The sequence below is a fragment of the Pseudopodoces humilis genome, chromosome 21, assembly GCF_049639895.1.
Source record: "Pseudopodoces humilis isolate 2021_Gansu_Grassland_sample_001 chromosome 21, ASM4963989v1, whole genome shotgun sequence".
Taxonomy (NCBI): Eukaryota; Metazoa; Chordata; class Aves; order Passeriformes; family Paridae; genus Pseudopodoces; species Pseudopodoces humilis.
Window position 1 is genome coordinate 7,767,221 of NC_142220.1, and position 23,993 is coordinate 7,791,213.

The 23,993-nt window shown below is 41.3% G+C and overlaps 1 protein-coding gene across 10 annotated transcripts in view; it reads right to left on the reverse strand.

Annotated features, from left to right (window-relative positions):
- TNRC6C (trinucleotide repeat containing adaptor 6C) overlaps positions 1–23,993 on the reverse strand; it is a 97,647-nt gene that overhangs the window by 68,415 nt on the left and 5,239 nt on the right. For 9 of the 10 annotated variants that reach the window (XM_088065611.1, XM_014255868.2, XM_088065618.1 and 6 more), the window contains 2 exons: positions 8,741–8,840; positions 7,893–7,914 (listed from right to left, as the gene is read on the reverse strand). In XM_088065611.1, coding sequence (XP_087921737.1) covers positions 7,893–7,914; positions 8,741–8,803 — 85 coding nt within the window. In that variant the 5' untranslated portion in view covers positions 8,804–8,840. Of the gene's footprint in view, positions 1–7,892; positions 7,915–8,740; positions 8,841–17,615; positions 17,847–23,993 lie in introns of those variants that run through there. The other variant, XM_088065612.1, reaches the window with a different exon arrangement.

Genomic DNA, 23,993 nt, shown 5'->3' on the forward strand with positions numbered 1-23,993 from the left:
CTGCCTGAACCAGTTCAGGAATAACCTGAAGGATCAGGTGCACAATGCACACCTGAGCAGAAGCTACGGAGCATTAACCACAATGTGAGCTGGTTAAACAGACATTTTAAGTAGTCTTGTAGGATTTGTAAAGTATGGGCTACCACCTTTAACAACTCAGGAAAAACATTAAAATAATCTAACAAAACACAGGGAAGCCAAGGGTTCTCAGAGTAGAGGAATGTCAACACCAGACAGTCAACAAGAGAACACAAGGTCCCTCAGGCCAAACGCTTCACGCACAGTGTAAAAGAATCAAAACCACGTTTTCATTCCCTTCCTTTTCCCAGGATAATCCTCTTCAGCATTTGCACAGTAACTATTCCAGGAGCAAGCACTAGTGTTACAGTTCAAAGTGGATTTCATCCTTCCCTAGGAAGGGATCAGGTAACCTTAGAAACCCAGCATGTATCTCAAAACAATCATTACCAAAGTGAGCCAATACATTTCCTGATGAACCTCTCCTTCAGCTCACAGTGTGCAGATCTTATCAACATTATATTTATATGCCTTACAAGCCTCCTCCAGGTAGCAAGATGATAATCTAATAATGGAAAGTGGTCAGCACACTGCAGATAAAGATGATAGGTCATTTTTTCATGGTAAACTCTTAGCTGCCCTCTCCATGAAAACCTGCGTGAGCCAGGCCTCAAGACAGAGAAGAAACTGCCTTTGTGGACATGTTTCTTTGAAAGATGAATAAAAGTGAGAAACCGACTAGTTCAGAAAGTAAAGGGAGAAAGAAGCATGCTGATGAACAGGTGAGCTGTGCTATAAAGTCACTTCTAAGGAAACAAATCTCAGACTCTGCTGGGTGGGGAGGAGATGTGGGATGGGTGTTTGGTGCTATCAGTAGATACAAAAGTGGCACCTTACAAAGGGAATACTGGGGCATATATGCTCTGATGGAGGGCAAATATCACACAACATTTTATTTATAATTGGAAAACACTTATTTTGTAAGCAGATTGACAGAAGAATGGAGCATCTGCCAATGTCTGAGGTGCTGCAATGCCAAAAGAGGAGCAGTTTGACCATTTCACAGCCCACATACTCCACACACTGTGCTGGGGAACAGCAGCAAGGAGCAGAGCACCCTCTGTGGGCAGATAAACACCCATAACCCAGCGTGCAGTTTGATCATAAGCAACACCATTACCACTGTGCAGCTGGGTTAAAATTTATCTTCTAAAATATCCAGTTGTCAACAACTGTATGGGTGGTTTTGTTGCTGAGCAAGCAAAGTGGGATTTATCTGAGAGCACTTCCCACTGAGGGGCATCCTGATAATTAGTCTAGAGCAGAAAAGCCTAGCTAGTGTTGTCCTGTCTGTGCTTACTCTCTCTTCAAAGGGTATTCTTGGAGACATAATGTCCTAGGCTACAAATGCATTTGACAATGGCCAGCGTAAAGAGAAATCTGATCATGCACATGTTGTCCTGCTGCCTTCAAGCAGGGCATCAACCCTTACAAGCTAGAGCATTTGAAAAGTGTCTTGTGTTGGAAAGCTCTTATTTCTATCTAATTCTACAGCTAACTATTTACAGGTCAGGCTCTAGCCATCCTCAACCTGATAAACCCATATCATTCCTAACTGAGGAAACAGAAAAAGAAATATTCTGTCTGTATTTATATTATGAGCACATGCCTGAATCTATGTAACAGTGAACTACAACAGACCATCCCTAAGGAGAATAAAAAGCATCTGAGGAGCACCAGGTACTTTGAGCCCTTACCTACTTTTCCATTCCCAGATGAGGAATCTGCAAAGCTGACAAGGCAAGCACTGACCAGGACTGGAGGTGCTTTACTGGAGCAAGGCAGCAGCAACTCCAGAAAAGGACATCAAACTGAGGGTCCTGTAAATCCAGCTCAGGCTTGGAGCACATTAGGAATAATATATTTCATGATTACTCTTATTTTCAAATAACACCAGAGTTATAAGTTTGTCTGTTTTTCTTTAAGAGAGAAATGTTTTTCCCAAAATCCTGTACTAATTGTTTTGGTGTGTTGTTGTCTGAAAAGAGCATTTCTTTGAAAGCTGGGGAATCTACAGCTTCCAAGATATTCAGAACATTTCTTGTACTTGTGAGAGCAAAAAGCCTATTAAATGTCACTGAACTACTGCCTGTCACAGTCACTCCACTTGAAAGAAAAGCAGGTATGAAACCAAAGTTTTTTCTCTAGTATTTAACTCCAACTCTCACAGCTCATCCTTTGTGTTTTGTCTCCTTGACTATGCAAACTTACTCCTCTTGTCTGCTCCAACCTTTTTGTATTTTCTAGTCCTCTTCACCCAGTACTGGACTCACAAATTACCTCCATCCTCTATTCTGTGCGGGCTGTAAAATGGTAATTACTGCTCTATCAGAGAAGTGATATCTCAGTGCGTTTTATGAACAAATTCATGTTTGTTTAAAGATACTTATAATAGCAAAACACCCCCCTGATAACGTTTATCAAAAAGAAAACATTTTTGTGTTACAAAGCCTTAACGTATGGCCACAGGTTATCATTAAGTTATCAAGTGACTGCATATTAAGATCTAATTGAAGAACTTATTGCAGTGCTCCCCCTCCTTCTGCAATGATGATTTATGGCACATTTTGTCACTACAATGTGCAGCAGTTCAGTACAAACACAGCACTTAACTAACAAGATGACAGAGGCAGATATTCAAGCACAAGCTATAAATACTCACATGAGTCAGAGGTTGTAAATCTGTTGTAAATCATACCTGATTTGTAGGCTGGAACACATTTTCTAATCTTATGGAAAAAGCCTCTGCTGGTTCCTACAGTAATACGACACGAACCAGAAAAACTCAAGACTTTTCTTTTTAAAAAAGACTGATTGTGTTACACACTGTCATAATTCTACTTAAAGTCCTGATGAGATTCTCTAAAAAGTTTCATTATCTCTTTTTTCCTATGGAACTACCACTAAACATCAGTAATATCTACCACAGCCAGAAGGAGCACATTATCAATATACACAAACTTCAATTCTGTATGAGAAGAATGGAGGTTACAGGAAGGTGATTCACACACACACACAAGCACAGGCAGAGAACATTCTAACAGCCCATTTGGGCAGGGTAAATAGAGAATCAATTTTAAAATATGCAATAATCTATATGGCTGGTTTGGAAATGAAAATAACTCAGCTTTGGAAACAGGTATGCTGCTACTCCTGTCATCCCGACAGAAATGCCAGAGCAGGGGATGGGATCTCAGATATTTTCATCCATTCTTTTTTTCCTTTTAACTCCCCTTTCTAATAGAGTGGGCCATGCTCCTCCAGGTAAAATATACAGCACTGCTTGTGGGATAACAGATAACCTGAAGGATGTATACCAACATTTGTGACACCACAATGGTTTACCCAGCAACCACTGGGTTAAATGTTAAATGCTAAACTGTTAAATGTTTCCTGTTCAGTCCCCCAAAATAAAACGTATGAATGCATAAACCTTGGCAGAATAATCTCCCAGTCTGCAGACAACCTCCCTGACTCTGCGAGCTGCATATTAAAATCATCACACTCTGAGGAGTCCCAGGGCACACAGCCCAGACAGCCTGGGGGAGGGGACAGCTCCACAACAGACCACAGATGGAAGGGAATGATGCTCAGCTCAGGAGCCACTGCACCACTGGAACAGAGGATGGGCACTGCTGGACAGCCTGCTGGATCCCAGGATCACTGCAGCCATGCCAGCTTCTGCAATCCTGCTTCATCATCCCCCAGCAGTGAGCTGAAATTCCCATTTTCCCCTTGGAAAACCCACTTCTCCCTTCCTGCTCCATGAACATGCCAGACAGACCTACGAGGATCATGGAGGCAGATTAGCCATCTCTGCTGTACAGTAAAAGGATAAAAATGTTTTCCAGCTAACATTTCTAATCAAAATATTTACCAAAATACTTTCTATGTTAGACTAACTGTGGTATACAGACTTGACTGTTTTTACTTCCCTGTTTACATATTTAGCACTTACCTTTATTGCAGATAATGCTGGAGGGTTGGATGGATACTTTGCCTTTCAATTACCAGGGTGGATGTTTGAGTAACAAACCACTTGAGCTATTTTATACCAGCTTTAGACAAATGCATTCAGCTGAGGTGGGAGTGAAGCAGGCAAGGAACTGATCACCTGTGCTGACTAAACCTGCAGGAGGATGGCTAGAAGAGAAGCAGGCAGCAAAACACACCCTGATAATATTCATGACAAGCACAGCTCCCTTAAAGCCCCTGTAGTTATTAAATAACAGCCATTCCCATACTAGTGACCCTCTACCATACAGAACAGAATTCACAATTACAGCTGAATGTTTTCATTAGAAAAGCCTTTTTACACAAAGTTTCCTGATCAAGTGCACATAAACTGGCAAGAGTTTACATATGTAAAATAAACACTAATAGCCTGTGCTCAATAGTCCTCCTCTCAAAAAAATTACCATAAAAGAACAACAACTTGAATGTGCAATAAAAACCTGCTCATTTCCCACCTCATCTAATTCTGCAGTGCTTCTCTCAAGCTGAACAGGAAGACTACTTTCATTTGTTTTCAAGTAATTGAGAAACATTTCAGGTCTTTATCAGCCCTCCAATCTTTCTTCCTTTCACACATTCCCTAGAATTGTTGCCAACAGGGTATTTATAAAAGATCCAGCCTCACAAAAATACTCAGGCAAACAATGCTGCAGGGAAAAAAAATAGAAACTGAAGGAGCAGTAGAGAATGTAGAGAAGACTTAAATGGTTGGATCATTGTTTAAACAGAAAAAATAATTTGTTTCAGTGGATGCAAGAGCTGTGTGAGGGAGCATTTCCTAGCCCTGGACTCCAGCAGCAGCCACATACCTTTCCCCTAAGGGTGGAAATGTGTGTTTATTTTGGAAGGGGTTTGTGCTCCACATCACAAATGGAAACATTCAGCTGGGGCTGAGGCCTCAGAGCAAGACTGAACTGACAACACACCACAAACACACCCCCACAGGAAACCTCCTTCCTCTTCCCTTCTCTTTCCTGAGGCCTCACCAGCAGAGACTGAACCTGCAGCAGCCCAGATCAGCTCAGAGCTACATGTACAGAACACATGAGTTCATTACTGGCCAGGACAGCAACTCCACGTCTCTGTGACAGACAAATCCATTAAAAACTTACTATTAATTAAAAAGAATTAGACCTTGATCACAGGTTTCTAGCACAGACGAAGCCAACCCAAAGGGCAAACCCTCCCTCCCTCTCAAGCCGCACCACCTGGCCCTTGTTACCCACTTGAGCACAGAGCCTTCTCCTCCACAAACACTGCTGAGAGCAAACAAGGGACTGTACAAACACCCTGCCCAGGCTGAAAAACAAACTGAAAAACCCTTCCACATCCCATCTGCACTTGTATGATTTCTTTTTCTCCACTAAGACCCAAGTGGTGCAAGCACCTCTCACTGCCATGGCAACCCAGTTGCAGAACTCGGTGACACACACATAAAATTAAGCAATTTTTTTTAAAGTTACCACAAGCAGCTCCACTAAGTCATATTTATAAAGATCTCATCTACCAAAATCTACATTTTGCAAAATGTTCTGTTCCAGTCCAGCTTTAATCTCTGATTTAATACATCCTGCCCACTGGCATGCATTACCTGCTGCAGTCCATTCACTCAGTTTTACCATGCCATCCTGTCATCACAACTAATTTAACTGCTGTGTCCCAGATAGGAAATAAATTAACTAAATTCAATGATAATCCCTGAGTTGCCTTTTAGTTCTAGTAGCATTTGTCACTCAACCTTGAAAATGTATCCAAATAACACACTTGGTGCAGCACTGCAATAAAGTTTACAGTCAACTCTGAATATTGTAGCAAAAAAGTTCAGTCAGATTTTTCCTCTCATTAATTTTGTATTAATATTTTCTGTATTTAAAGAAATTCCTGCTACCTCTCATAAGCTGATGGACACCCCTCCTAAAGATAAATGTACAGAACTGCACTATAAAGTGGAAATAAATCATTTCCACAGAGGAAGCTGAAAAGCAACGAGTAGTTGCCAGACAAAGGAAATTCAAAGACGGGTCACTTCCAGGACTGTAAATAACCCCTGGCCCTTGCCCTGAGCATGAACAGGAGGTTTGGGTTCTCTGGAGGACAGGTCTCCCCTTCCAGCATGTGCTGAACCACAAAAAGCTGCATCACTGCTTCTGACAGATCAAACAATAAATGCTAAAGCTGCTTAATCTCTAACATAACTACCCTTATTCACTGCTGTCTTCTTCTTGATTCACGTTTTATAGCAATAGAAGATGCTTAAATACATGGGTAGCAAACCAAAAAAAACCCAACAGATGGAGAAATGCACTCCCTAAACTTGAAAGAAACAAACTCACAAACATACCTGAAAATCTGAAGTTATTAACTAGAAACTTAAACGTGGCAGTTTCAAGCAATTAAAAGCAAAGCTGTCACAACAGAGACAGAAATAGTAACATCCCACAGAGGGAAAGCAGAAGGCTCTGTGTCTCACTAGTAACAGAAATGAAGAGCCACTGCATTAACACGTGAAAATGAATGTAGTTACCCTGACAGCAAAAACATCTGCTGCTGAATTGTGGTATTAAAAAGTCATTATAATCCATTATAGAACAGTGAAACCTTTTCACACAGAAACGAGCTGATACAGAGAACAAAACAAGCAATACTGTGAAAACAGAAATATCCAGTTTAGATAGAAATTGCTCTCATGGATCTTAATGCCAATGTTTTTTATGTACTTAAGTTTTGGTGGTACTCACATACCTCTGCTCCCTTCTCCTGAAAGTAAAATCCAGTGTTATAAACTACATGAGATCTCACAGTGCAGATGCTAAAGAATTTGAACTTAAAACTTCCTGACCTCTCACTTTCTTCATAGGGAAAACTTAGAAAGAAAAGGACAGTTTCAATAAATTAAGTTACAGTACCTTCAACATTCAGTTATTACTTTATTTTTCTGAATTCATGTTACTGAAGCAGTACTTTATTTCTGCTGCATAAATCATAAGAAGTGTTTGAAATGTAAGTTGTTTAGTCCACCCCTTATGTTCGGCTTGGCTCTTCTCTAATTCTCAGTCTTTAGGACTCTGGGAAGCTCCACTTGCCTGTCTGTCACCTAATTACCCAGCAAAAAATGACAATGCATGTGAGCTGGTTCACAACTGTTCAAATCAAAGGACAGATGACACAAAAAGATCTGCAATCCATCAGTTGCAGAAGAGAGACATTACCTTGCCTCTCTTCCTCACCTTTCTGAAAGCCACAGCTTCATTAACTTTTCTCCTAAGGAACCTGGCAGCCCACTGCCCCCAGAGGGGAAGGCATTCCTTACCTCTGCTGCTTCCTGCCCCTGCTGCAAACCAGCACTCACTTCCCAGCAGAAAACCCACACAGAAAGAAAGACAGGCAGTGCTGGCAGCGGGGAAAACAGTTTCTACTAAGCTCCATGAATTGAGTTTACACATTAAATTGAGTTGAATTGTGCAAGGGGAAAGGGGCAATTACTTGTCTTTGAAACAGATAAATAACTACTAACAACTAAATCGAAAACTGCATCTGTCTTGACAAAAGAGATGACACATGCTGTGTTATGGTTCACAGAAAATTAATCCATATATTCTTGTCAAAAGGCTGCTGTAGAATACCCAGCAAGATAAGCCAAAGCTTATGCTGAGAATCCCAAGAAAACTTTAGGAACATAACAATCCTAGTAAGACATACTCCCCTCATTAAACAGACACGATGAATAAAAACTACAGGCACATTTTTAAACAAGCTTATAAAACTACCAAACATTTCACAAAGAATAAACATGAATTTACCTTTGGTTTTTTGTTCAGCAGCCTGAAAGAAGAGAAGAACAAAACAAATCAACTACTTGTCAATACTGCAAATTATACCTAATAATTACAGGGCTGCAGGCCTAGTTTTTTGTAGAAACTGCTTATATAAATCAAGCATTTGTTTCATCCAAGGACTAGAGAGTGTTAGTCCAATGTGATAGGAGTGTGGGAATGACAACCTCTGACTGAAGCCAGCAGCAGATGCCAAAGAGGCAGCGTAAAGAATGACAAGAGAGGGCAGCAGCCCCAACCAGCCACCCAGCCTTCCCTTTCCTGAGGGTCAGAGGCTTCCTGGACCCCCACTGTATCTGTGAACCCAGCAGAATTCATTTCTGTGACTGTCCAGCATCCCTTTGAATCCACCCACACTATCAGCTTTCACAGAAGACCTGTTTATTTTTAAATCTGTTTGGAATGTACCCATTTTTTTTAATGATGCTTGATTTTTATGCCAGAAAAGACAGCGATCAATTCTGATTTCAAATTAAAACTAACTGTGCGATCCAGAAAATGAGGGAGGAGAATGCACAGCAGTGAAAATGAGCCTGGGGTCCCAGAGTGCCTGCAGCACCCTCTGGGACTGACCCAGGTACTTGTGGCTGAGGAATTGCCATGGGAGCAGCCCCTTGGCACAGGGCATGGGGAGCAGGGCAGTGCCAGAGCCCTGGCACAGCTGCATGGGCAGGGGTTCTGTGAGCACAGCCTCTCCTCCCCAAGCCACTGGCAATGATCACTTGGGCCAGGCTCACTCCCAGAAGCGAAGCTGCAGCATCAGTACCCACACTCACATTAAAAAGTGATCAATTATAACAGGAACGTGAACAAACCTTTTTCTGAGCACCTTCCTTCTTTTTCTTTTCTTCCTGCTTTTTCTTTTTCTTTTCTTCCATCAAATGTTCCTCTTCTTGTGTTTCTTGTTCTTTCTCCCTGATAAAAACAAAGGTTAGCAAGAGCTTTTCAGTAAGATGAAGTTTCTCTAGGAAGGTGAATAATCCATATTTGCATTGCTAACTTTCTACATTTCATGTCTAAAAAAGGCTGCTTCTAATGCTGCAATAAAAGCACTAAAAAAGAGCTGTTCCAAAATCGAAACTCATAACAAATAAAATAGCAGGCAGTGAGAATTCAGAAAGGATAGATTTTATTTGGAACCTCTTTCTACAATCACTCATAAGTACTGATTAATATTAGCATGTTCTAGGGAAAGTAAGTTTGAAACTGGAAAAAAAAGGAACAAGCCCAAGTAATTAATGCAAGTTCTGCTGGCTTTCAGCAGCTCTGATTCACAGTATACCTTGAAGATCATGAGCAAATACATTACTTTGCAACTATTTCTCTCTTTTTGATCAAACACATGCTGCATTAATTTTCCATGCGCATCAATTTGGTTCTCAAGAGTTGTAAACTAAGGCCCAGATGAATTCCAATAATCATATTTTGTGTTCATCCTATAAATTCTAGCTGAAGAATTTGCATTAATGCAAAACAAGACTGTTCCAGTATCATCTTGATTAAAAATTAACCTGCATAGTTCCAAATCAAGAAAACCTATTTGAAACCTTCTTTTCTCTGCTTCCTATGTCCATCACGAAAATAAATGGTTATAGCTATGACCCTCCTCGACATCCTTTTCAATAAATACCAATGCAAATAATTCATTTATTTCTCTATAACTACTTTATCTTCCTTGACAGCTCTTCAGGTCCTGATCATTTATCAGCCTTACAGATCTGAGAAGGCCGTTTCTGATGGGCTGAAGCCATTACCATCACTATTATTAGATTCAATGTCTTCCAATTACTCCTCAAGACCACTTTTAGCCTAATTTACTATTGCTTTACATTGAACTTGCCAAAGCCTGCAGCCCCCCTCCCTTTTCTTTGTTTGGATCTTAGTTGTAGTTAAAAAGGAGTTATTTAGTTACAAAACTCTATTTTTATTTTTATTTTTTTTTGGTCACAGTGTGTGAGACTGCTCTTTACCTAAAGGAGTAAACAACCACTCTTCATTTTGCACATTGTGTCTTCAAACATTCTCCCGGAAACATTTTACCTCTTAACAACTTTGCCTTTTCCTACATAGTTTCCCTTTGTTATAAAAAAGGAACATTGTAACCTTTTGATATTTCGGTGCTGAAGGGCATTTTGGGATGCGGCTTTTTCACTTGCTTGAAAATACTGATGCTGGCCACTGCAGATGCTTTAATGCTTACACAGATCCTGTATGGAGCTCCAGACTAAATTAAAAGCAGATTCCCTTCCCTTGTGTCACTCCAAACTATAAACACTACAGCAAGCAATTCACAGCTCTAAACTTAGGTGTTAGTGCCTTTTAAAGTCACTTTACAGCACTCAGACTATTTACAGAAGTGAGAGATACAGCAAGACCCAGGGTCTGGCACAGTAGCCAGAGGTTGGGCACATCTGGGAGTTCTTGGTACACCACTGGAGGTCCAGACAGCTGAAATGGCATTAGGTATCTGGTTTTTTTAATACTGATCCACCTTCTGACCAAAAAATCACCACCTGCAGGACTGCTCAGCTTACGCCAGCTCCAAGGGCCACCTTTTAAACCCTGCCCTGTAAGCTGAGGTTTGGGAAACACCTGCCCTTAGGAACTGCAGCTGGGGATTTGCATTACGTGTCAAATTGCACTTAAGACAAAGGTGCTTGAAATGTACTTTTAAATGGCTTCTTGAAGTGTACTTTCAAATGGCTTCTTCTAGGACTTTGCAAAAAGTGATGACTTAGGTTGCAAAAAGAAACTGAGTTGAAACTGTAATAGATTTGCCTTTATTCCTGTTAGCTCGCAGGAGAACAGAAGTCCCCAGGATCCCAGGAACTACAAAGAAACAACATCCAGTCCCTTCATTTGCAGTGCTCCCTACCCAAGTCACAGCAGACTCTACAAAGGCCCTGTTCCAGTGAACTCCCCCAAGCTGTCAGACTATTGCCAGAGGAAGTTCAGCCTTTTTTGGTTTTTGAAAGCAGGTGAATGAAATAAGACCGTGTAAAATGAGAAACTTTTGGTTTCCTCTTGCTAGTACTTAAGAAACCCCATGCCATTACAGCAATTCCACAAGACCACAGTTACATTTAAATCCCCTTCAATACTCAGGGCAGTATTTAAAAACAAAAACAAAAAACCACACACTAAAACAAACCACCACCACCACTTTGCTTAACATGCAGAGTTTTCTTTAAGCTATAAAAGTACATATTACTCAGCTTCCTTGTTAGGCCTCTTTTTTTTAATATCAAGCTCTTTTCCTAAAATACCAGGTTGAAAGGGATCTCCAGGATCATCTGGTCCAACCTTTCTTGGTCCAGCCAAGCCTTTAAAGTGTCCAACCCTGGCCATCAACTTTCACCACTGCCAAAATCATTCCTTACACTGGACTCCACTATCAATTTTTGTTTCCAGGCAATGCATTATGTCAGTGGATTTTCCAAATCCAAGAAGGGCAAACATTTTGCTCCACTAAGAAAACAATATTTTATTACCATATTAGCACAGCAATTACAACACCAGAGGTAGAAATGCCACCCCTCGCAAGAACCTGAGGTTTGGTTGTGGGCTTATTTTTTCATTTCTGAGATTAAAATAGCCTCGGATTAGCTCAGAAAATGATACTGTAATTTTTAATGGAGCTCAATTTTCAAAACTGATTTACATAATGACACTTCTGAATACATGTGCTTTAAATATGCTTAAAATAGAAATAAAGCTCCAAGCGGCCTTTCAGATGGCAACTCTCGCTGTCACTTTTAGGCAGAAATTAGTCATCTAAGAGCAAAACAAAAGGAAAACAATAAAAACATGGCTATATAAAGTTTGATTACGTTGTCAAAGGCACATGCTGCAGCTTTACTTCCTGAGCGACAATTTAATCTTTATTGCAGGAAATACGCTAAAACATTTATGAATACAAAGCTCATGTTCTAAAGCAGGAGTGTCTCAGAATATCCCTGTAGGAGTTTGCCTTGTTCTTACATATGGATCTGAATTGGGAGGGATTTTTATGAGCAAGGAGTTTTACTACAGAATGAAGTGGTGTTTTCACAGATTGCAAATCGCTTATGAAATCCAAGCCTAACCCAAGGTTATCTCTAAAGTGCAAGTGCTTGAGAGCTCTCTGGAACAGGAAAGCAAGAGGAGCTGCAGGTCACGGCCACAGCTCGAGCACTGGCCTCTCAGTCAGTGCCTGCTGCTGAACAGTTTATTAATTCCTTTTAAAAATTAACAAATCTTGGCTGATTTATTTTTTAAGCTAAGTAAGAACTTGAGTTTTCTAGATGGATTGCTTCCACAGCTTAAGGCACAGCTGGTATCGTGGATCAGCACTGAGAGGACATCCTGACAGGGTTTTGCAATATTCCTTTTGGGAATAGTGCTCAACAACCTTCAGGTAGAGTTCATTTGTAATATTGTCCATACAGTGTTTTAGAGTTCAGAAGTTCCTGCAGGAACTGAGGGTTAAACAGAGACCTGCCTCTCTTTTCATTCTATGTCACACTGCTCCAAACCTCAACAACCTCATTAATTTTGTTGTATATGCAAGATACTGAAGGTTAATTTAATAACATAGGAAAACTGCCTTTTCAGCACAGCATTCCTAATGTTTGCCTACAGATGCCTTTGTCTGGCTTAGCCACCACACTTTAATTCCAAGACACCTCTTGTACCATAAATCCTACTTTATGCTGGAATAAACTGCCCTGACAGTTGTGCAAGTTGCTCTTACTGACAGAAATCCTACAACTTCCACACAGCTCTGGTTTTGACTTCCCTCACCATACAAGAGGCCATCGTGCATTCCTACACAGACATTTTTCCTGACACTGGTGATGGGAGGGGGAAAAAAAAAGGAAAAAAAGCAAATCTTTAAACTAGAATTGTAAGGAAGTGGCAAATAACCATCCAGATGCAGGCTGTGGAGGCTTTATGGAAGGAATTAATAGATCCATGCATTGTTACAGGTGAGAACAGATAACAGAGGGTTTGGACAGTGTAGACATGAGCTCTCAAAGACAAGTTCACCAAAATCATACAGTTTCAAACAGAAAGGAAGAAAATTACTATTTAGGACAGTCTTCAAGATCTGATTGTAAGAAAGAAGTGGCTGAAATCTTGAAGGCAGAAAACAGCTTGAAGGGTGGTGATGAAATGGGATCAAAAATTAACATCAAAAAAAGAGCATCAAACTCTAGAAAGGCAGGGTTTGATTCCTTCAGGACACCTGAAATACTGTCCCACATGAAGAGACAGGTGCTGTTTCCTGGGAATCACCAGGAATCTAAACAACAAAGCAGATACACACATGCATGGCAGGAATCCTACACAAAGCAAGAGCATCAGCAATCCGTGTTTTCACAAGTACTGGAACAGATAAAATAAAATTCTGTATTTGCCTATTGCTAATTTTGTTTCCTGCTTCATCTTTACACGGCTCAGCTCTCTGACCTTTCCAGAATAAATATGGGTGAAGGGAAGGAGCTGGTGTGACTGTTAAAGTGCCAGCTTTGTTCCCTTGATATCCAGGCTCAGTCATTAATCAAGAAGAGTCAAGCTGGTCCCTAATTACAAGCTCTCCAATCACCTCAAAAAAGAAAACAGCACGCAAAACTAGGTCAAATAAATAAGAAGGAAATATGAAAAAGGAAAAAAAAACCCAGCACAAACACACAGGGACAAATTGAGAAAGGCCAGAAAAATATGAGCACTGTGTGTGTAAAAATCAACAACAAATCAACCTTTAAGTGCTTCATTAACATGCAAGAGGAAATATTAGTTTTGATTCTGGGTGGGAAAGGGCGAGCAGTGACAGATGACCCTGTGAGGGCTGAAGTGACAGTACTTTTCTTTCTGCTTCAGCCCTTCCTAAAGAGGTCAGCGGGGAACAGATGGCCAACAACCGCCGGCGCTGGTGCGGAGCCCGCAGATGACGACACCTCTCCCAGGGATTTCTCCCAGGGATTTCTCCCAGGGATTTCATGGGGCTCTGGCCAAACTGGTGCCAGGGGCAGCAAAGCACCCACAGCCAGGCTGCTCCTGCCCCAGCATCTCCACCTCCACCACTGCAATGCTCCATTCTGGCTTCCTCCTCAAAGGGCTGCTGGGTTATAGCTCTGGGAAAGACGCTCAAGATGTGTTTAAAAGTCCCTTTTCCCAAAGTCTGAGATGATGTAGCTTCTCAGAAAAACCCACATGAAATGGCAGGGAAGAAAAGATGGAGCTAAACATTTTGTTACCACTCCAAAGAAGAAATGGGGCCAACAAAGGCAAGAACATCCTAAAAATTCCTGAGAGAAATGGGTTCTTTCCCCACTGGCTGGGCCTGCTGTCATTTACCAGAGGAACAACCACGTCTAATCACTGCAGGTTACCTTAAAGCACGAGGACGTGGATGGATGGCACTCTGGAAGAGCAGCACATGGCAAACACTGCATATAACTTACAAGGGAAGAGAGAAAAACATCAGCAAGAGCTAACAAGGATTTGTGGAGGACAAAGCAAGCCTGATTTTTTCCCTACAGCATAGTCCCAAGTATTTCTGAAAAAGATGAAAGAAAAGCAACCAAACTATGTAACTGACTTTTCAATCCACATGAAGATTTTTGTTACTAAGGATATGATTGCTTTATAATTTAAAAGTTTTAAGAACTATTATTTAATAATTTTAAGGTACATAACAAAATTACAATAAAAACCCACAAAACCCTTCCCACAAGGTAGGGACCTGATGAATTTTTGCTGCAGTGTGCCTCATGTCTAGCAGCAAAATGTTTATTAACCACTTTGCTGCTGGAAAAATGTGTCCACTTACTCAGTTTCCAGAATATATCAAGTCATAGAGCTGCAAAACAATTAAGGAGGCACAGTATTCAGAACACCCTGATGAACTCAAAATGCAGAAAAAAGGCAGAGAATTAGTGAGAAAAAGTGCAGGGTACCATGCTTGGCAGGGAAAATCCTGTACAAATACAGCACAGGGAACAAGTGGCAGAACACCAGTTTTGGGAAGGAAAAAAAGCAGGTGCTACAGCGGATTTCACTGCAAAGGCAAAGCAACAACGTCACAGATGGTCAGAAATTCATCAGCTGCTGCGCTGTGTCCAGTGTGGGACTATCTACAGCAAGAGAGACAGGTCAGCCGGAGAGAGCCCAAAACCAGCAAGGAAATCAAAAAAGCACAGGCCCTTGGGAAAAAACTTCAGACTTGGATTCACTTAATCTGAAGAGATGGCAACCCTATTATTCAAAAAGGTGTTAAAGACAGAGGTAGAGAAGCATGGAGTAAAATCTTTCTCCTTTCACTGTGGTAAGTAGCATGAATTTAAATTGCAACAAAGAAGATTTGGATTAGGAGTAAAGAAAAATCCTCCACACTGAAGCATTTAAAAAACCCCCAACATGAAAATGTATACCAAGTCTTTATAAATATACATTTGGAGAAGAAAAGAGGAAAAACACAAAAAGAAAAGAAGATTTATTTTATATGAATCAACACTGATACAAGGCCACATCGACTCCTAGACACAAAAACAATTAGACAGGGAACTGGAGGCCTCTACCCATTCACAAAGTGAAATCCTACAATCTCCTTTCCAGGGAATTAGTGGGAAGAAGCCCCCAGCCACACTGTGGACAAGATAAGTCCATGAAACAGTTCCATGTACAATTGTGAGCACACAGCTTGAAACTACACCCTGGCATTTGAAAGTCTGGGTGCAAAATTTGTTCCTGTGGGGAGTCATAAATGACGTTCAATCAGAGTTTTTGTTTAACCTCAATGTATGATTTCTTTCTATTTATTCTTTAATTTGTAATGCCATGCTTTGGGGTTTCTCACTGTCCAATTATGTCCCTGTCCTGTAATTAACCCTCCTTAATAAATTATTTGCCTTGACAAGGAATTCCTTCCTCTGAAACATCAAGATATCACCCATTGCTAACAGATGTGGGCTGGGACTTTGATATCTCCAGTTTCTGGTGAAGTTATCTTGAAGTGTGTAACAGAAAATTGATCTCCTGAAGTGGGGCAGCAGCTGGATTCCTGCAGTCCAGGAAATTCCACCAAATTTGGAGTCTCTGCAGGAGCAGAGTGTAGCTGCCATTCAAAACTAACCAAGAACATCACAGCTGAGAACATGGAGTGAAAAGCAACACATTCAATTAAAATTGGTGAAACTAGAGGCAGATTTTAGGTTGTCCAACAGATTAAATTTATTATTAAATAAATAATCCTGCTCCTACAACCTGTAAAATAGAAATTCCAGGATCAGAAAGAGCTTCTGTGTTCCATGCTCTGTCTCAGGGCTGCATTTCCAGCAGTAGCACACAGTGTTTCTAAGATGCCACTTTGGAGTATTGGTTGAAGAGCAATAAAATCCTGGCAGGACCCCAAGGAGAGAAAAGGAGAATTCCAGCTGGTGTGTGCTGCAGGACTTGGGCTCCCACTGGAAGTTTCCACTTCATCCAGTGTTAACTTATTGTGACCCTCCTTTATGTACACGTAAGGTAAATAACCACTCAAGCAGATTAGATTAGAACAAAAATAAAGCAGAACAGGTAGTCATTATCATTCAATTCAAGATATTTTTTCAAAAGCACACCGACCTGGCCTTGTTTTAGCTTCTGCTGGTTATTATCAATGACTAGAAGTGGAAGGAAATTCCAGAGAAAAAGTTTTATAAACTAAGGATGTAGATGAACTATGACTGGTAAGCCAGAAGTTTGAAGAGCCCATATTTGAGCACTGCCAAGGCCCAGTAAATGTTTGCAGGGCTTGGAGTTTCTGTTTTTTATCTAGAGACTTCCTTTTGGTTTTGTTTAACACTCCAGCTCCTCCTGGTGTGTTGGCTGAGAGGGATGGGTGCTGATGAGAGCACTGGAGTAGAATTGGGAATGTTTCAGATGAGTGTTACCCCTTCATTACTAAGTAGCGCACACCAGAGTGGATCTGCAGAGTAAAACTATCCCTGCAGAGCATTTCCTATTTACACCATCCTTGTTTCAGGTGGAGCCTGGCTCCAGCCTGCTCCCATGCAGCAGGAAAGCATTAACTGCACCCTTGGAACTCATCATCCAGCAGCATTTACTTAAAAGGAATCTGATAACTGCACTCCAAGACACATGACGCCAATCAAAGCACAGCAAGTGAGGACAATCACTTATCAATCATGGAAGTTCCAATCCAAATGAAGAGATTCATGCAGATAACCCCACAGGGATGCCACCACACAGGTACATCCCCTCTCCTGTGAAGGTGCTGCTCTCCACAGTGCAGGCCTATTAGTGCATGTACAAGCTCCAACATGGGGCAGCTTAAGGAGTCAGTAGGTCAATCTGGGCATGGGCTCAAACACTGTACACCAAACCTCACTAATTTATGTATTTCAGGCATGAACCACACCAGAATTTGCTCCCTCAATCTGCTGACAACACCCCAGCAGTACCCCACCATGGGCAGCACTCAGGCTATGCAAGGACCAACAGAAAAAACCCACACCCCAAAAAAGTTTGCATTAAATTAGTCACTCAAAGCAGGCTACAAACAGCAAGAAACATGCTATGAAAAACAACTCTCCTCCCCCAGCAAACACAGACCGATGGAAAAATGAAGCTACACACTGTGAAGAGTGCAGATAACCAGATTTACTTCCCCAGCACTGCCTCCCACCCAGGCCTGATGATAGTTACCAGCAGTTGATCTGGCATCTGCTGCACAGCTCGTCCCCAGTCTTCTTGGGACATAATGCAAACAGCTTTGGAATCCAGCAGCTCAGCAAGAGCACAGCATGTTTGTTTCTCCAGATACCGTTGGCTATTTTGGTGTCTGTAAATATTCCAGAAGATGAGAGCCCTGTGCCAGTCCCCCTCACTGACCAAGTGTCACCCTTTAGCAGGAGCAGAACCCACAGACAAGCTCTGCTGACTCTTTTTAGCTGAACTCCAAGAACACTTTAGAGGAGCACTGCTTCCTGGGGCAGCTGCACGGGGATACTGCAATGTAGGAGGCCAGGAAACTGGAACAGGAGCAACAGCTCCACAGGATGTTTTGCCACGCAGGCTCAGAGCTGACCACTCCCAGGGACAGAGGCTGGTGAAGCCAGTCAGTCACCCTGGAGGGACAACAGGGTCAGGAGGGACAGGCTGGGAGCACTGTGCAGCAAACCTGCAGAGCCCTCCAGCAAGCACAGCTAAGCCTTTATGCTCCTCTGCTAAAAAAAATGAAAAGCAAGTTTGTGTGACTACAATGATGCCTGTAGGGATTTCCAACACACCTAATCCTCCTTTCCCCCTTCCATCACAGTTAGTACTCCATTATTTCTGAGCCCAAACACTTTGTCAGCAGCAGGTGAAAGCACAGTGAACTTATTTATTGCAAGAGCTGAAGACCAAATTGGTGCTCTCACACAGGTGGGGCTGGACAACACAACCTACAGCATCAAAAAGCAGGAAACAGAATTTACCCTGAGGACAGGTATGTTATGGTGCTGCTCTCATGCTTATTCTGGGAATAAGGCAGTGCTGACACCTTCAGCAAAAGACGCCCAGCTTACAGCAGGCACACAGGTCCCTTGGTGTCCCTGCTCATGAATGGTTCCAGTGCAATTAAACAGGCCCAGGAAGGTGAGCAACACCTCTCCTTAGGCAGACTTCCTGCCACAGGCACAGTGGAAAAATGCACACACACTGCTCTCATTCCTACCCACAGGCAGGGAAACTGTACCAGGCACGTCCAAGAATAACAGCAACACGCACCAGCAGGCCAGTGAGGAGCAGCAGTGACCGGACACACACGTGTCACTAAACCTGAACACTCATCTGAGATGACCTAAGGTCCCCTCCAGCCCAGGCTTTCCTGTGATATTAAAATCATTGCCTAGATGTGTGGCAGAAGCTGTAGAAGCCAATCTCTAGGAAGACAGGGGGTGAGCCTCTGCTACCACAGCACTGAGATCTCCAGGTGTCACCTCTGGAGGCACAAGAGGTGGCACACGGCTGCAGCCCCAACTCCAGCAAGCTCATGGAGAGACCTGGATGGGGAAATCAAAGGACAGCAGCCTCACAGGGAAGGGGTGCCACGAGATCTACAGTCAGAAAAAAAGTAAAGACACTGTTCCTCATGCTGTAGAGACCAGGGTGGGATGGATGAGGTGGTCTCTCCACACTTGGGAAGCTGAAGTCCCTCTGCGCTGTGTCACCTCATCATACCTGCTCCTACATGGACAGGTAAGGTGAATACACAGCTCCTGACAAGGCAAAACAAGATGAAAACAGGAAAAGAGATGTCAAAAGAACTCCATGTCTTAGAAACCAAAAGGGAAACAACACTTAAAGTAAGCACGATGATGGAGATGTAAATTTTTGTAAGATGTTTATTCTTTTAGAAGATTTCAGAATACACAAACCCATAATCTCCTTCTTCTGCATTTTTAAATTTGCTGAGTGAGCTCATTGAACATTCAAGCTGCTGTCTTCAAGTTTTCCAAATACCATTCTATTTAAAGGCACTGTGAATAGGGAATTCAATTTATCAAATGAATGAAAGAAGAATTCTTAGCAGGAACCCTGGTGAGCTAATCAAGAGTCACAATAAAATGTCAGGGGTCCTGGAATTCTCGGCAGGAGGTTAACACCAAATTTGATCCCAGTCAAGGAAGACAAAACACACTATAGACTAATAAACTGTACTAAAAGTTGTGCACTGCAAATTTGTGAAAGTTTAAACACAAATGAAGAAAAACTACTCGGTTTGTGCACTTTATACGCTCCTAGTATTTCACTACAAAAATCAAAACACGCTCTTCACCATAATCATGTCATTTAAATAAAATACTTTTTGAAGCTTTTAATAAATTTTGAAGCTTTTTTGTTCCACTGCATCTTCAGCTGCAAGGCTGCTTTGAATATTAAGATGGCAACATAATTTGAGTGAGATAAGAAACAATTACTCTGTACCTATCTTTAGGCTGGAAACTGGATTCAGTTAAAGATTTATCCTATCATCCAAAATTAAGGAGACAGCATAATTCATGCTAGCACCTTTCCTTCCAAAAACCTACCAGAGTTTAAAAGATTAGCTCTGAACTGCTAAAAGGGTAATCCTTAAAACTTGATGAACCTAATGGAAATAAACTTCTCTGTTCCTCTTCACTTTCCATAGTAAAAGCATAAATTAGAATATCAGACCTAGCATCAGAATGGCCCATCATCCATTTTTTCAACTTAGCAAATGAATAGCAGCTCCATGGGGGAGGAGAGACAGGGTGGGGGAGAGATGAGGAAAGGAAATAGCCATAAATGATCTTCCAGGACAGGAAAACTAGTTGCAGTAAATACCACTTTGGAAATCAATTTATGGTCAATTATGATCTTAGTAATAACTATTTTATGCCTTCATTTAGCGCATGAAATGCTCAGGGGAGCAAATATTCTCAGAAATATATCCAATATGTCTCCAAGTATGTTATCTGATCAGTAGATGCAGACAGAATTCCATAAAGAGCAGCTCTTGCTTGTCTGGATGCTGACTGAGGGATTGGGGATGGGGGAGGATGGAAGCACAATTGCAGTACAGTTGGACTATCAGTGTTGCAATACCACCCAGATAAAATAGATTATATCTATCAGTCTGGGTTGTTGGCTTCAAAAGCAGCGAGTTTTGTCATCATACTGCAGTATTTCACCTAGAAATTTGTGAAGCATGTTTCATTCTCACAAATGTAAGAAAAAATTAAAGTTGAGGGTCTTTTTTTAAGCGAATCATTATGTAAACATCCATCCACTAAGCCAACCATTGCTTTATTCAATTATTACATGTAAATGTGGAAGCAGAAATATAAAAACTGACATCTCTAATGCACTGCTGATGTAATGAGACTTACTTGGACCATTCTTTTCTCAAGTGAAGGAGTTGAGTTCTATGACATTGATGAGAAGAATAGAAATAGTAAAAAATTACACATTCACCAAGCTTCACTAAGTCCCAGATAATAAATCTTTCACCTGAAACAGTGCTATTTATACAGAGACTCTGCTCCTTAACAGCAGCAGTTCTATTACTGTGAGACCAAATTTAGCTCCACACCCGTATCAGACATATAATCATACTAGAAAATATTAAACAGCATTTAGTTTGCTACCACTAGGCTCTCCTTTCTTATCAGAGGGTGCTGCATCTTCCATATTAATTTATTTTTTGAAAGATTCAAGATAAACATATACTTCATTATAGTTTACATCAGCAAAGAGAAACCAAATAATTTCATAGGCAAGAAGATGTGAACAGCACACATAAGCCAACAGGTTATTTTTAACTTAAAGCAATTTCTTCTGCATCACAAAACAGGAATGAGGTACAGTACTGGGCACTTACAGCATTCCAGCCACATAGCATAAGGAGATAAGGATGATTAGATTTGCAGAGATGGAGCACCTTTTGTAAGAGAAAGAATTTCAAGCACAGCACCCATTTCAAAGCTGACAATGTGGTAAAAATTCAGACAACACAAATGCTGGAAGCAATTCTCCCTTGTTAAGTAAGTTTGAGCACTTGGTAAGTGCAATTAAAAACGCTGAGGAAAGAGGAAAGTTGAGACCTGCAGATCTACAGAATGATGTAAGCAGAGGGATAATGAGGAATCCTGCTCCTGCCTTTGGTAATACATTTGTGTAAAGAGACTTACTTGATTTACACACCCCCCCCATTAGGTTATGCCAGCAGTGCTATGAAAGTTTTTAGCTTCATATTTCATGTGTAGCATCATCCTTAAGGCTACTGTGAACATACACTGAGTTCATGCAAATACATTACAAACACCACCAAGACCACCTTCTATGGTCTATTACTGACCTTGCAGGAACACAGGAAAAGTCAGCACATTATACATCTGTACAGCTGATTTTTTTTCCTTGGCATTCTCCCTGAACTGCTCCTTTTTTCTAGAATGGTTTGTGTTAAAGCTCTGGGCTGATGCTCTTTTGTTTACCAGTAACCAGCTACTGTTTAAAAACAAGGATCTCCATTGTTAGCACCAATGAATGACATGAGCATCAGCCATGAAAACACTTTGGAATTCTGAAGAATTAAAAGACCTGAGAGCCGAAGGCTGGAGCAGGACTGAAATCAGACTGACACAACACAGATATCTGGCTGAGCTTAAAATAGACTTGGCAGAAGCCAGCCAGATTGGACTAACAATCGATCCGTGGATGTACTGACCACCCAGAATGTATCCAAGGCAAGGCAAGAGATCCCTATGCTTCCAGCGAAACAAAAAGCTCTCCCACTTCCCATCAGGAAGCCTTGGAAATGCAGGATGAGAAAGAAAACTGTAAACTTTGTGCGTACAGAACAGAGGAAGGGAAGAAAGGAATAGGAAAGAAAACAGCACATCTAAGAAAAATCAGGTAATGTCATTTTAAGAGACTCCTCTTGGGTAACAAAGGCAGCACCACCATCCCTTCAGAAAATCAGCATGGGAAAACAGGCAGACCCCATGAACAAGAAGCTGAGGGGAGACAAGTAGAGGAAAGAATGGATCTCCCTCTGAAAACACCCATGGGAAGCCACTAAACATAGCCCAGGGTGGTTGTTTTCCTTGCAGTGGAAGGGGGGTGGCTTTATCTTTTCCTAAATGAGCCTATATGGTAGCTGCATGATAACTATTTTGAGATATATAAACATTTTTTCTCTGGGGCTTAATTACCACAAAGGATGCCAACCGGTTTGACAAGTCAATTTTTCTCTCAAATAAAAAAAAAAAAAGAAAGAAACCTGAAAAGCCTCATTGTCCACAATGCAGAGCTTAAAAACCAGCCCAAACATCCAAGGGATAAATATTAGGTATTCTCAATACAAAGCAATAAGCAGTTGTTACCATTTCTTATAATCAAGCTCCTAAAACCTAGATGTTCTTGATTGAAACCTAGGGAAATGTACATCTAGTTTGCAATTTTTTAAATGGCTGTACATTCCAAGCCCCAGAAAAAGCAGGCTGCAGATAGCTGTTTATTACAAATGACTTCCACCTCCTCCACAGCCCTCAAAGGCAAACTATAAAGCTGTGTGCAAAGCCAGACAATCTGGGCACCCAGCCATAAACCATCACTGCTGCAGCACAGATAACTGTTCTCGCTCTCAGCCATCCTTGGCTGCAAACCCACGGGGAAGAGCTCCAGAAACCAGACCTCAGGACCGTAAGGGCTTCTAATATTTTATGAACTTGAATTACAACTACGTTCAAGACCTCGGTGCTGAAAAATTACAGCACTGATTCACACCCAGGGTTGAGACCAAAACTCATTCTGATTTGCCTGGTACCCTGAACCTTGAGATGCAAGAACAGCCAGTTATTTTACAGCTGCCTTCAATGAGAGAAGCCTTTTTAATGGGAGGAAGAGAGACATGCTACTCTTCAAAAAAAAAAAGACAAAAGAATCAGATGCATATTTTAGAGTAGTGCTGCATTTTCCACCATCTTTGACATGACCTCAAAGAGCACAGTGACTGTTCTGTGCAAGAACAGGTTTGTTTATGATCAAATCCAGACATTTTTATCTTGGGCAGGAGATTTTAAAACGTATTAGTGACCAGGTAGGAAGGTGCACAAATGAAGCTTCAGAAAACACAGTTGTAACTGTATTTGGGAATCCACAGTGAAGTTAACAATGATTAAGTAATGATAAAATAAGCCTAAGTACATCTACTTCTGGCATTTAAGACATACATCTTAGCCAAGCTTTCCATTGACAATTTTCCTAACTAGCACAGATTCCTAAAGGGAGATCAAATAATACTTTGATTCCTCTGCTTTCATACATTAAGAATAACCATCTTTCACTTTACCAACAGCATTTGCCAGTGAAGAGACGGCACAGAGCACATAGATCATTTAGTAATGCAATTTACTGTCATTTCTAGATCATCTCCCCATTCAATAAAGTATACTTCTCTTCTAAACACTATTTGCCCTGGCTGATATCTTCATAATACAGCTGAAAACCTCAAGCCATTATCACTAGAAGGCATCAGCTGATCCTAAATTGGCTAGACTGCACCGTCACAGGCAT